The 14,616-nt window shown below is 36.6% G+C and overlaps 1 protein-coding gene across 2 annotated transcripts in view; it reads left to right on the top strand.

Annotated features, from left to right (window-relative positions):
- The first annotated feature begins 7,954 nt into the window (after positions 1–7,954).
- LOC106883849 (protein FAM78B) overlaps positions 7,955–14,616 on the top strand; it is an 85,348-nt gene continuing 78,686 nt past the window's right edge. Inside the window, exon 1 of one of the 2 annotated variants that reach the window (XM_014934988.3) lies at positions 7,955–8,712. In XM_014934988.3, coding sequence (XP_014790474.1) covers positions 8,561–8,712 — 152 coding nt within the window. In that variant the 5' untranslated portion in view covers positions 7,955–8,560. The remainder of the gene's footprint in view (positions 8,713–14,616) is intronic. The other variant, XM_089356359.1, reaches the window with a different exon arrangement.

The following is a 14,616-nucleotide window of genomic DNA, read 5'->3' on the forward strand; positions in this document are numbered from 1 at the left end:
AATTTGGTTTTATACAAAATACAAGTGTGTAATTCTAGAATAATTCAAAATTTGCTAAAGAGTGCAGTTATAGACTCAGTTTTTGTGAAATGGATGAAATTGTATAACCCACCCGATGGTTTTCTATATAGTTTCTATCTACTCACAAGGCTTGGATAAATCTGAAGTTATGGTAAATTCATTTGCACAAGATGCCATGCATTGGGATTCGACCCGGGACTTCATAGTTTCGAAGCCATACCTTATGTGTTTCCACATAGTTTTGGTCACATGATGTTGACGCCATTTTCTTAATAGCCATCTTATTCTTAGGTGGAACACGATGACATGAGACTGTGGGATCTTCCTTGCTGCGTTATTGATATTATTACTTCAGCGAAATGTTTGTGTGCTATACACTAGTTCCCAAAACATGATTTTTTTCCCCCCTATCCCAACCGGGGTAATTATCTTGAGTTTAGGACACACTACTTGCAGAATTCCTCTCAAAAAAAAAAAAGGAAAAGAAGAGACGATTAATGACGCAAGTAATGTTCATAACAGTACAATGCTTCGAATAAACGAAGAACGCTAGTCACAGAAACAAAACATCGAACTAACGATGTATAAATCTAATTGATAATATTCAAATATATGTTTGGAGTGAAGTTTTCCCGTAAATTAGCGAATCAGAAAATAAAAGCTAATAAAATAAGTATACACCGATAAAATAAGTATTACACCCAGGGTTTGATATGGTCAAAATTTTGGAGTTGTGGCCCTGGCGTAGTCGCAATTCAATGACGAAGACTAATGAAAGAATTGTTTCTAATATGAGAAGTAATATTTGTTGCCATGTTGAAGTTGTAACAGACATTACTTCTCAGAATTGTTACTACTTTCATCTCTTAGATTTTCTAACTAGCTACTTAGCTTAGTGTTTCTCATATTTTTTTTTATCAAGATATTTCTTTTAAATTTTTTTTTTCTTTAAACGGTTTTTGAAATTTCTTAAACAATTTCTAAAAAATTGTCACCCTTTCTTGTCTTCTTCTTCTTTTAACTTCTCTTAATTGTCTTACTGTACCGCCAAACAAGTGTAATTATTCATAATAGTCAGCATATATAAACAATGATTATCAAATTTAATATGGAACAGCAATTAAATCGGTTTCATTAACCCCAGACTCTCATGTTTATTTTTATAAGCATAAAACAGTAATTAAGTCAGTTTAATTAAGCATAATAGCCAACATCTGTAAATAATGTTTATAATTGCATCTTGTGCGTCAGCTTATTTACAATGTCTACGTCACTGAATATTAATAAAGATCGGCATCGTTTGCTAATTTAGATGAACGTCTCCGAGAACTCTTCCTATTGTGTGTGTGTGTGTGTATATATATATATATATATATTCATGTGAAATCGTTAATCCCGACATTTTTTTCTCTCTCCGTCTCCACCCCCCACTCTTACACCATTTTTACCCTCTCATTCCTTTCTATGGAAGAGCATTGGCTCGAAATATCAAAAACTTTTCCATTCTTCCCAAGCGTCAAACTAGTACACCTACTTCTTGTTCCCTCACCTGTCTTTGGTTTTTGTAAATTTGAACTATATGTCTACATCTATATCCATCTATCTATCTATCTATCTGTCTATCTATGTGTGTGATACCGCTTGACAACTGGTATTGGTTTGTTTATGTTCCATAATTTGGCAGTTCGACTAAAGAGACTGATAAAATAAATATCAGGCTTTAAAAGACAAGTACTGGAGTGAACTCGTCTGATTAAAACCCTGTAAGGCGGTGTCTCAGTATGGTTTCAGTCCAGTGACTGAAAAAAGAAAGACTCATTTAATTTTATTTACATTCAGTGGAATTTTTTGTCGTATATTTATTTACTTAATTGGTGTTTTTAGGGGAGGGGAAGCTTTGTTTAAAAATATGTCGTATGACGATTATAGGATGAATGACCTTAACATTTCATAAAATGCAAAGTACACAACGAATAACCGAAACGAGATCGTCTTTTCCAGAGGTTAGAAGGAAAGAGAAGGAGAAAAAATAACCATAATAAAATGGCCGGAAATTACTTTCATATACAATATGAAAACGAATACACTGATATTACAAATGGCGAAAGAGAAAGAAAAGAAACTTATAAAATATCATAAGTAAATTTGAGAGTATATGTATGTCTGTGTACGTATATAGACAGAGGTTCTTAAAAGAGAATTTCACATTGACAGTAGGAAAGAAGTGAAAGGGATTCATATTGAAAGTGTGTGTGAGAGAGAGAGAGAGAAAATCACGTTTTAGAAAGCACGAAAGAGTGAGACTATATATATATATATATATATATATATATACACGCCCGCGTGCACATATATATATGCGAGAAGTGTGATGATTGCAATACGGAGAGTGAGTAGGTTATAAATACAGAGATTTGGTGAGACGAGGTGCATAGAGAGATATTGTTTGAAGATAGAGAAATTCTTAGCGGGAGAGGTGGGTGGAGTAATGAAAAGATTTAATCTAAAGAGAGAAGGAGAAACGAGAGGGCATTATATATATATATATATATATATACATATATACATATATATATATATATATATATATATATATATATATATATATATATATACATACCTATATATGCAAATATATATAAACATACACATACACATACACACATAAGTAGAAAAAGTATTTTATTTTATTTTTGCTTTTTCATTTCTTCAAATCACAACTAAACTGATGTCGCTGCAGTTATTTACTTATATCTATAAATTATAGTGAATAATAAATAAATATTATAGTTGCTCTAGTTAAATACACTTCCTAACTTCATAGAAGAAAGACACTTCAAAGTCACTAAAATATCACAAGGCTGTTTTTATATATCATATATCAATATCGTGCCATTTTGAAATTGGCATAGAGTTTCTTTCTGTTGACACTTCGACACCATGTTCTTTCGAGATTCTTCTTTCCCTGAAAGACTTCAGTCAGCCCTGATTAGACAGACCTATGGTCAGAGGCGCTCCCGTTGTGACCATCCCACTTTTTTTTATAGATAGTATACCTACAGTTATTTTAAAACTGGAAAGTGTTACAAAGTTGCTTTTTATCCCCAAGTCTCCATTTATCGAACAGATCTTTGAACGAAAGCATTCCAAACGTGACCATCTAGAAAATACTGGCCTTGCGCCAAAATTTCGGTATTCATAAGGTGGTGAGCTGGCAGTATCGTTTCCACATCGGAAACATTTCTTTTGACTTTACGTTCCGTGTTCAAATGTCGCCGGGGACGGCTTTCATCCTTTCAGGATCGATAAAATAAGTACCAGTTGAACACTAGTGTCGATGTGATCAACGTACCCTTTCCCTCGAAATTACTGGCCGTGTGCCAAAATTTAAAACCAATATTTTGATATTCAACTAAAGCAGGGGTCGGGGAACCTTTTTAACCAATTATCCCAAAATATATTTATTTACACCGACGTTACCCCAACCCTTGATTCGAAAAGAAGAGAATCATAGATTTTTTAAATTCAAGAGGTTTGTTGAATCTATTTATATGGAGAATACAATTTATAAATATAAAAAGTATAAGACAAACGCCATAAAATAAATTACTATCCTCATTATGAAACTTTTTCACTTCAAGTTTTGGAGAAATAATGTTGCATTTTTGTTGCAATTACATCAAAATTGGGGAATTTTGATGCCAGAGCAATTTTGATACAGTCTTCAGAGTTCAATCAATTTTGTTAAAGAGTTATTGAATAACTACTTAAATCTACTTAGATAAAGCAAAAACACGTGTATCAAACAATAAGGTCAAGGTGGGTAATAGACAACTAACAAATAATGTTGTCAGAAGAAAATTTCTGTCGTAACAAGGAACACAGTTTTTATATAATTTTACTTATGTCTAATGAGTCCTCATTATCTCCAAGAATTTCATTTTTACCCCGGTTCGCAGATCCCTGAACTAAGGCGACGAGCTGGCAGAATCGTTAGCACGCCTGCCGGAATGCTTAGCGGTATTTCGGCTGCCGTTACGTTCTGAGTTCAAATTCCGCCGAGGTTGACTTTGCTTTTCATCCTTTTGGGGTCGATAAATTAAGTACCAGTTACGCACTGGGGTCGATCTAATCGACTTAATCGCTTTGTCTGTTCTTGTTTGTCCCCTCTATGTTTAGCCTCCTGTGGGCAATAAAGAAATAAGAATCGTTAGCACGCCGGGCAAAGTGCTTAGCAGTAATTCTTTCGGCTTTACGTTCTGATTTAAATTCCACCGAGATCGACTTTGCGTTTCATCCTTTCTGGGTCAAAACCAGTTAAGCACTGGGATCAATGTGATCGACTTCCTTAAAATTTCAGGCCTTGAAAGAATATTACTATATCCAACATTATATACGATTCTACAAACAATTTTTTTTTTTTAATTCAAACAATCTGCGACCAAACGAAATCTTTTGTCAACTTTTATTTTTTATTACTGGGACGCCTGTGACGTCCTTTCGATATAATAAGTTGACTTTGATTAGAAGTATCTTCAGCTGAAAAGAATCCCCAACATACTTCCCAACCACATGGTTCCGGGTTCAACCCAACTGTGTGGCACCTTAGACTATAGGCTCGGGCCAACCAAAGCCTTGTGAGCGGATTTGGTTGAGGGAAACTGAAAAAAGCCCGTCATATATATGTGTGTGTGTGTGTGTGTGTGTGTGTGTGTGTGTGTGTGTGTGTGTGTGTGTGTGTGTGTGTGTGTGAGTGAGAGAGAGAGAGAGAGACCCAGCATCGCTTGACAACGGTGTTGATGCGTTTACGTCCCTGTAACTTAATTGTTCGGCGAAAGAAACCGATAGAATAAGTACCAGGCTTTAAGAAAAGAAAACAAAAGGTAGTAGGGTCGATTCGTTCGACTAAAATTCTTCAAGGCAGTGCCCCAGCATGGCTACAGTCTAATGACCGAAGCAAATAAAAAAGATTAAAGAGAGATACTGTTGACCATGTATGATCACATTATTAGGGAAATAAATGACACATTTTGACAAGCTTTGCGCTTCACTTGTTTATTGACGCGACAAATGCGAAACTGATCGGGGAACTGACTATCAGATAGTTGCAGGTTGATATAGGAATTAGCAAAGTACACCCTACGTCAGCACCAGTTAGTTTACTTGCATTTGATAGTGCCATATAGAACACTGTAACTTAACCATTACAGTGATTATTTCTGTAGTCATGATTGTTCAGCAACTTCATTGGACCCCGTAAGTTTTTCTTTGGTAAGTGATATGATGTAACAGACTACTAATGTTGAGAGACTTAGGAAGAAATTCTGGTACCTACAGTACTGCTTTGTTGTCACGACAACAATCGGCAGTTTATTTATTTATTTATTTGTTCTCGACCATATCCATTGCAGATTGTTAAAATTATTCTATGAATTTTCGTATACATGTTGAATTAACTCTTTCCTTACTAGTGGTATAATGAGCAAGTATGTCAATGGTATCAGTAACTATAGAGTACTAACAACATCAGGAATTCTGTCGTCACTAAATGGCAACATCTATTTAGCGTAGTACACAAAATCGAACGTGTAACATGATGTTATTCGCAGGGAGATAATTCAGGAGTCTCGTATCAGTACCGAGACAAAAAATGAAAAATAAAAAGAATTACTTGATTGTTTTCAAGCAGACACACACACAATATAAGAGGGCCGTGCTATCCATATATGCTGAAAAAATTGGGCGAAAATCGTTTCCCAAGAATGCGAGATGATTCGGTTACTAATATATACTTTTACGTACACACGACATCGTCAATGAAAGATTTGCATTTGAACTCACTGTTTGGTGAATAGACTTGCAACAGCCACAGCTGTCCTTCCTTTAGCATAAGATTCAGATGGCAAACTCTCCTGCGCATTGGGATACACTCCATAACACAATCCGTTAGCCAAGGGACTTGTGAGTATCCCCCACACCTGAATAATGGAATTTCCAGCCTCCATCCAAATAGATCTACAATACCAGAGACACAGAACCGCATAGAGGAGACGCCGACTTTTCCAAGCCGGTAACGTTTGGTCTCCTTCATTGGTCTCTACTCGTTATCCGTAAGGCTTATAACATTCCAATTCCCAATCACTAACAGCTGTTCCCTCCTGGACTCGCTTCGGGGTTTTGTGATCCGCAACCATTGTCCTTCCACCCAACACCTCCCAGAACAAGTTGCAGGCTTATTGTTGGTTGTAGTAGCATTGAGTGAGGACTGCAATATCTTTTACGAATGCGTCCTTCTACGTAAGGTCCGAACAATTTCCTTGTTAGCCTGTGCGACGGACGATGTAGTATGACTAATTTTTCTACGCCTTTTCATATTGAGCATTTTGATGATCTTAATCGCGCCTGGCACGAAACTGGTATTTGCATTGGACCTGCGCAGAGTCGAAATCTTTCCATGTGGGTGTTGGACTTCGGCAGGGGTACATAATGACACTTCCTTTTCATCGACGACATACTGCTACTTAGCTGCCGAGTGTCGCTAAGCAAGGTTAAGAATTAGTATTAGTGGAACATCACTAAGACAAGTGGAGAAGTTTTCTCTGAAGTAACGTTACTCGACAGGGTACGCAGCTCCGGTATCAACGAGTATCTATAGGTCGAGTCGCTACTTCTCCATTTGTTAGAATGTCGCAGGAAAGGATCGCGAGACACATTTTTCAAACCCAGCCAACAGGCCGGAGATCTAAGGGACCACGAATGAGATGGTTAGTTAATATCCATAGTCTCAGTTGATCACACCTGGAAATTCAGCAGGGAAATTGAATGACGGTTGTTTCTGATAGGAACCTATGGAGGAAGTGCTTCAAGACCCTTTCAGGAATAGGGGGCAGCAGCGAAAGTGGATGTATATACACACTTAAAATATCGGCAAGACTTCCGCCCGTCTCCCCACCCCAAACCACCCATTTTTCAACTTTTTTTTTCGACCCCCCCCCCCCCTCTTTTCGGCTACAGGGAATATGAATCTGCAAAGAAATTGGCAAAAATCGGCATTTTAAAACTAACACCCACCCCACCCCATTTCCTTCATTTTTTACTTTTTTCAGAAATTTGTTTTTTCAAAATATGCGAAAAAATACGGAGATTAGGATGCTGAAAACAATTTCCTAAAAGTTTTCTAAAATTTTTCTTTAAGAATTTTTTTTTTTTTTTTTTCTAAATATGCGGAAAAATACTGGCATGATTCGGACAAAACTTTCAAAACATTTCTGTAGTTAGGATTTTAGGGTTAAGGTTTAGGGTTAGGGTTTTAGGGTTAGGGTTAGTGTTGGGGAAAAAGTCAAAATTGAAGAATTGGTGGGGAATTTAACAATACCGATTTTTGGCAATTTTCCGGAACCTCCATATCCGAAAAAGGGGTTTTTTGGCAAAAAATTTTTTTTAAATAAACAAATTTTGGAGAAAATGGGGTGGGGGACGGGCGGAAGTCTTTCCAAAATATCTGTATATGTGTGTGTGTGTGTGTGTGTGTGTAGAATGTACAATGTCAAACTCAGAACGTAAAGAGGCGGCAGAAATGCCGCTAAGCATTTTGTCCGATATGATTCTGCCAGCTCGCCACCCCAATAATAATAATAATAGGTTGTAGTATTGGCACAAGGTCTGAAATTTGGGAAAGGGACTTTGGACGTTTGGAGACAATGCAAATGCGAAATACAGAAGAACAAGATAGCGGGGACGGGAGGGATTAACACACATTCACAAACATACACTTGTTCGTGTAACGGTAATGTTAGCTGTTAAATTTGGGTTTGTGATTTCAGTTTCCACCTACAGAGGTGTGTACATGTATGCACGCGCATGCGTATACATACATACATACATACATACATACATAATATAATATAATACATAATAAGAGTTGTGTGGTTAAGAAGTTCGCTTTCAACCATTTGATCCCAGATTCAATCCTGTAGCTCGGAATATGCTGTAGAGATATATATATTTTTTTAAACTGAAGCTCAGAGTTTGTCTCGCAACTCGAGTTTCACGCAGGCCGGCACACACACACACACACACACATTTATACATACATACATGTGTGTGTGCGTGTGTATGTAAAATACTGTTGTTACATCCGACTGTATCGAAGTTCTTTCCATTGGCCATCACTCTCCAGCCAAAGATTGCTTTCGTACATGGTAGTCGACCAAGGAATTGGGATGCCTTTACTAAGTATAGTTATTTAGTACGTAGAAATATTTTCAAATACTACCTGGTGTTGGAGAAAGAAGAGGGAAAAGGGAGATAGTTACTGAGATGCGTGCAATTGTTCTTATTAACGAAAGTCATTGTGACATCATAGAAAACGTATCAACGTAATGAAGACGGTCTTGGTGGATCGAATTCAGTGGGAAGAAATAAGTACCGAACATCCTCGGCAAACTTTTTCTTTTCCGATCTGGCCTTTTTAAATTAATCAAAGAACGTTTACAGAACGGGACATAATTGGTAATATATTTCGTGTGTTAAAGTGAAAATGAACAATAACATGTTTATAGGTACTGATTCCTTAAAAGATACTGCCAACAGATTAATTGTATATAATGCGGAAGCCACAATTGACCATGAACCAACAAAAATCGACGAATCTTCTCCAACAGTTCTTAAGTATCGCACACCAAACTTCAGGTAAGGTTTGTTGTTGATGTGGCTGTAGCTGTGGTATTGGTGGTAGCAGTATGGGTGGTTGTTTTGTTATATTCTGTTTATGCTGTTTTCAACCGCTTTTTCGCAAGAATCCGAGAAAACTCTAAACAATGTTAAACAATGAAATTGGGTAAAATGTGACGAGAATCAGCATAAACAATGAAAATCGTCTTTTTTGATGGGCGAGGAATTAGGTAATGAAATTCTGTTCTTTGAATTTAAAAGCGTCCAATTTAAAAGAAATGTGCAAATAAGTACTGCTGTTTCCCTTGGTGTTTTCTGCATCTCTCATCTGGTAGCTACCATTTGCTGGTTTCGTTTGGTTTCCGTTGTTATATTATCGGAAACCCGATTTTCCTTCAGTTTAGTCCGTCACCTTTTCTTTCAGTCTGTAGGCTATAACTAGTTTTGACTCGATACAGTTCTAATTTGATTTTAGCTCTTTAAAGAATTCAAGACAGAGAAGAGGAACAGGCTCTCTGGTGGTGATGTTTCACGTTCTTTGTCCCAAATATATCACTTTATGTTGAAAACCATTGCAGTTCATTTATTTACAATTGTAAATTTTGTATGGGAAAGGTATAGTTGATTAAACATGCCTTCATACAATACTGGTGCTAATATCATTGATTCCGATATTAAAGTAAAAATCATCGTTCCTGTTCGATTTGGACTGAGAATAAAAGTAACGTGTAAGTCATGTTTTTTGTAAATTTACTTCACTTTGAACATGTTGCCTTTTAACCCAGAGTTGCTTACTTTTAAGGTCTTAAGACCTAAAACGAAGAGAAAAATGTAGTATTGTGACAAACTATGCTTTTCTGAAGGATACTATCGACGTAAGAATTGAAATTGCATCAATCAGAAATTTAAACCGAATCGTTATTTCAGTTCACCGGAAGCTTGTTGATTGTTATTTTTTTTTTTAATTTTCTTTTGAAATTTTTAGAAACCGTGCTGTTTCAGGAAGTGTGACTGATCGTAAAACACAGTTCTTGGTCAAATACTGAATGAAAACAAATGAAGTTTTATACTGTAAACGATGTTATATACGAAAAACAAACAATGTATTTCATAAATTAAGCAGATAACTAGAGAAATAGTTTACATATGAATGTACATCAAAGTTACACTGTTCAATATTAGGTGTTATAACTCTTTGCCTCTGGCACAGCAACAATGTCGTCAAGCATTTCCACCAAATTTTGTGGGGTTATCTTTTATGTTCAAACCCGAGGTATCTTCTTTTTTCGTTTTGTTTATCTGAAATTGATGAAGTATTATAAGCTGCAATTTATTATAATTTTTTTCTATGATCCAATGTATTTTCAATAAAGGTCAGATCAGGAGCTGACACCGGCTAATATCTGTACCTCTAAATCACTTTTTAAACACATTTTGTCAAATGACGGGGTCACCCATGCTGTTGGAATATAGTGATGGAATATATACGTAGCTTCTTCGCAATATCCAGTTTTTAGAATTGTATGCGGTTATATTAGTATCCAAATACCAGTTCATCCATATTTGCAAAAATGGCTGCCTCGCCTGTAATGGACAAGCTTTGCTTGGCTCTTGCAAGTATATAACCGGGATAGTACCTTTAATGGACGATTAAATGTACATTGCTTGATGTGTTTGCCTCTGAACATAACTTTAAGCCATTCCTCCTTACTTCAATTTCTATGGTGCCTGCACAATTGCACATGATTCTGAATCTTTTTACGAGATAGCTTTGTTTTTGTACTAGGTATCTTACAACAAGCTTGAAGCTTTTCTGCGACTGACGTCTTATTATCAAAGGGCTGCGCTAGTTTACATATTCTGCACTGTCCGACGTAATTTGGCCTTTGCAAACTATGACAATGATGCATGCCAAAATGCTGAGCATGTTAAATCAGTGTTTGTTCGATCTCAGCAGCCAACAGTAAATGTGCCTCTTTTTCTGTTGAACTCGTCGACGTGTGAATCTCGTTTTGCACGGATATAGAAGTAACGTAAGAATGTGTGTGTATGTATAAGTATATATATATATATATGTACATGAGTGTGAATGAATAAATATGTATGTAAAATGCGTATGTGTGTATAAATAAATATATGTGTAAAATGTGCGTGATTGTATGTATGTATGTATGATAGATAGATAGATACATCAAGGTTGGCAGTCCTCTCTGCTCACGATTTTCTGAACAGTCATGAACAGCCTAGCTAAGAGTGGGACTCAGAGTAGACTTAGATATAATAAATATCCATCTATCCACTCTACCCAACGTATTGAGTTGTATACCAGATAATGCTTGCAGTATATAAAGTATATTATTGATATTCAAGGTATTCGGGCTAAATTTTAGATTTTGCATAAAAGGAAAAGAAAACATAATGTCCCATCCAATAATAAAAATATTTTATAAAATCAAAAAATATCAACCAAGTTATGGTTGGGAGATAACTTTATTCAAAGTAACTGCCCTCAGCTTCTACCGCGGCCTCAAGAGGGCTCCAGAACCTAGTGCATGCATCCTTTACAGTGTCCCAGGGAAGATCTTCGAATACCTCCTTGATCTTGGCCATCACCTCGGCCTTGGTGTTGCCGGCAGAGTGGTTGGTGTCTTTCTCAACTGCGCTCCACACATAATCTATGGGATTACAATCAGGAAAATTAGGAAGCCAGAAATTGGAGCTGATGAAGTCGTGGAAATTCTCCGACAACAACTTCTGACTCTTTCCAGAGATATGGCAAGCAGCCGAATCCTACTGCCACACATATGACCTTCCAGTAGCAACTTTTTCTAGCTAGGGTTTGAACACAGTCTCCAGCAGCTTCACATAGCTGTCTGAATTGAGCCTCTAAGGTTCTGTTTAAAGATGTGGGCCGACATGACCTCAAGCTGACCCTTGTTTACTGTTTTCCTTTACAATTTGAGTTGTTTTGGCTTCATCTACAATTTCATGAGAAGGATAACATGACGTCGAAGGAGTCATCGATGAAATTGTTATGTTCGTTGTTGTTAAGAATTTATTAACACTTTAGTATACTTTGATTAATTATATATTTAGCGCCGGTTATAATAGAAACTACGTTTTCTGGATCTCTGTAGATGATGTTACATCATTTAAGATTCCTTGCATCTCCCTAATTTCCGTCGAACGTCCGAAACATGACCTTTCCGCTATTCCCACTGGAGTAAATTGAACCACACTATGTTGATTAATTATGTGTTATTTCAACCGAGAAAGTTTGTTCCGTGTTTTCTGTTTTACGCTGTTCAATGAACACATAATCGCTTTTCTTTTTTAAAAATCGATTTCTTGTGATAACAGTCAACCTTATTTAACTTAACTTTTAATATTGTTGCTCTACCGCCCTGTATCGATAACGAAAATAGATTACCTTTTAAATTACGGACGAAAAGTAAAATATTAGACTAGGTTTAGAAGTTATGTTTTGTGACAGTGCTACGTTGTTTAAAATATTGATGTAGATAAATGCTTTTAATCTTTTAAAGCCAAAACGATGCGACTTATAAGAAATAATGCAAGTTGATAGTGTCCACTTAATCTTGTATTTCAATATTTCGGGATTAGGATCCCTACTTCAGGAAATTTCCGAAGATTTCCTGAAGAAGGGCACTGAACTCTGAAATATTGAACTACAAGATAAAGTACAAACGATCGACGTGTATTATTTATTATGACTCGCATTGTTTAGGCTTTAGAAAAAATGAAAATCATTTATTCATATCAGACAATACTTAATGCAAACTACAGTACTATTGTAGATATAGTTTTTCTGAGATAAATTTTGAGAATCCCTGATTTTAAAAATACTTTTCTCCCTATTTAGTAGCTTGTCACGTATAACAGATGAAGACAAGCCAACGATGGGTGCCACTGTGTGATAGATCGACCTCCAATACATAGCAGTCAAATCGTTATCACTTCAAAACCTTCCTTTGAATGACGGAAGGAAACATTGGATAAGATTGTCCTAGACACAATATGTGTCGATATTAAAGATGGGATGATGTAACGCTTAATGATGCAACAACCAATAGACAACACATTACCACACTACATTATCACATGACACCAAACTACTAACTTGCATTACATATCAGCACTCTACACCACAAACCACAACTAGGGAATCTCTACACGGTCACCCCCCCCCCCCCAATTCTACCCTACTATCTTAGATAAGAAGGGCACATTGGAAAATGTAGTTCCTGGTATACGAAAAGATAGAATCGTCTTGGCTAGAATGCTTTGACCATTTATTTGTCTGGTGTATCCTGCTGGAAATAGAGGCCAAATACCTTTCACGTCATACTACCGTCTTACAAAATGGAAGGATACATTAGGCGTTATACTCACTGACATACAAATAGGCATAATGGCCACGGCTGGAATGCCTCTAATCATAGGTTTTCTTGCTCAGTGTTTATCTACGGCTAAACAATAACAATATGAAGTTGTTCCCATGGTGATGGTATTTCGGTCATCGTAAGTGTTCATTTAGGAACAATAAGGAGGGCTGGAATTAATACTAGGTTTTGTGGGAGGGAACTAATAGATTACATCGACTAATTGCTCGACTAATTCTTATTTTATCGACCTTGCTCGCCTAATTCTTATTTTGTCGACCCTGAAGGATAAAAGGTGAAGTCGACCTCTGCAAAATTTGAACTCAAAACGTAAAATCGGGAAAAAATGCTACTAAGCAACTTGCCATCTAAATTGTGTTCTTTGAGCAGATTCCTTCAGGTGTGATAGATATTGTTTCGGCGTTTCGTCACTCTCTTTTTTCCCTTATATGTGTTTTATCCGACACGTTGCTAGATTTAGATAGAAAAACAAAACGAAACGAAAGATTGGCTATTAATTACTAGAATTCCTCAAATTATGCGCCAAGCCCCTAAACCAATATTTCATTGAGATATAAGGTATAAAGGTGTGGATGTTATTTATATGGCATGAATCAAGATGTAGTTCTCTTTTTGTTTAGTTTCTTGAAAATTCCTTTAAATTAATTGTTCTATAATTTACTTCTTGCTTTTAACTACCTCATAAACGTGTTGAAGATCAACACTAACTGCAACGTATCATCTTTTTAAAGGAGGCGATGTGTAATCGTTGGGGACGGGAATACCAACATTTTTAAACGAGTTACGTCTTCGTTCATATCAAGATGAAAAAGTTTATCAATTTCGTTCTCAACTTGTTTTCTGATGTGAAGTGGGACCCACCTTAAATATTTTTAGATTGGGATAACATTCTTTTGTGGTGATGTGTTTTAGTTAAAAATTCTTTTACGTCTTTGAATTCCTCAATATCTTTGAATGATTTTTTTTTATCTCATTTCTGAATATTGACTTGTTTTTTCGGTATCTCTATTCCGTTTAATAAATAATCCTGAGTTTCTTCATCTTTCCCCAGTACATTACATGCTCTTGTCCTGGTTGTACGCTTTTAACTGTCCCCACAGTGCAGTTTAGGGTGTGGTTCTCTGTGAAGCAGATGTAGATTGTTTGAAGTCAACTCTCTCTTTTACTCTTTTACTTGTTTCAGTCATTTGACTGCGGCCATGCTGGAGCACCGCCTTTAGTCGAGCAAATCGACCCCAGGACTTATACTTTGTAAACCTTGTACTTATTCTATCGGTCTCTTTAGCCGAACCGCTAAGTTACAGGGACGTAAACATACCAGCATCGGTTGTCAAGCAATGTTGGGAGAACAAACACAAACACACATATATACATATACATATATACGACGGGCTTCTTTCAGTTTCCGTCTACCAAATCCACTCACAAGGCTTTGGTCGGCCCGAGGCTATAGTAGAAGACACTTGCCCATGGTGTCACGCAGTGGGACTGAACCCGG

Source organism: Octopus bimaculoides, chromosome 8 (assembly GCF_046866305.1).
Source record: "Octopus bimaculoides isolate indiv1 chromosome 8, ASM4686630v1, whole genome shotgun sequence".
Lineage (NCBI taxonomy): Eukaryota > Metazoa > Mollusca > Cephalopoda > Octopoda > Octopodidae > Octopus > Octopus bimaculoides.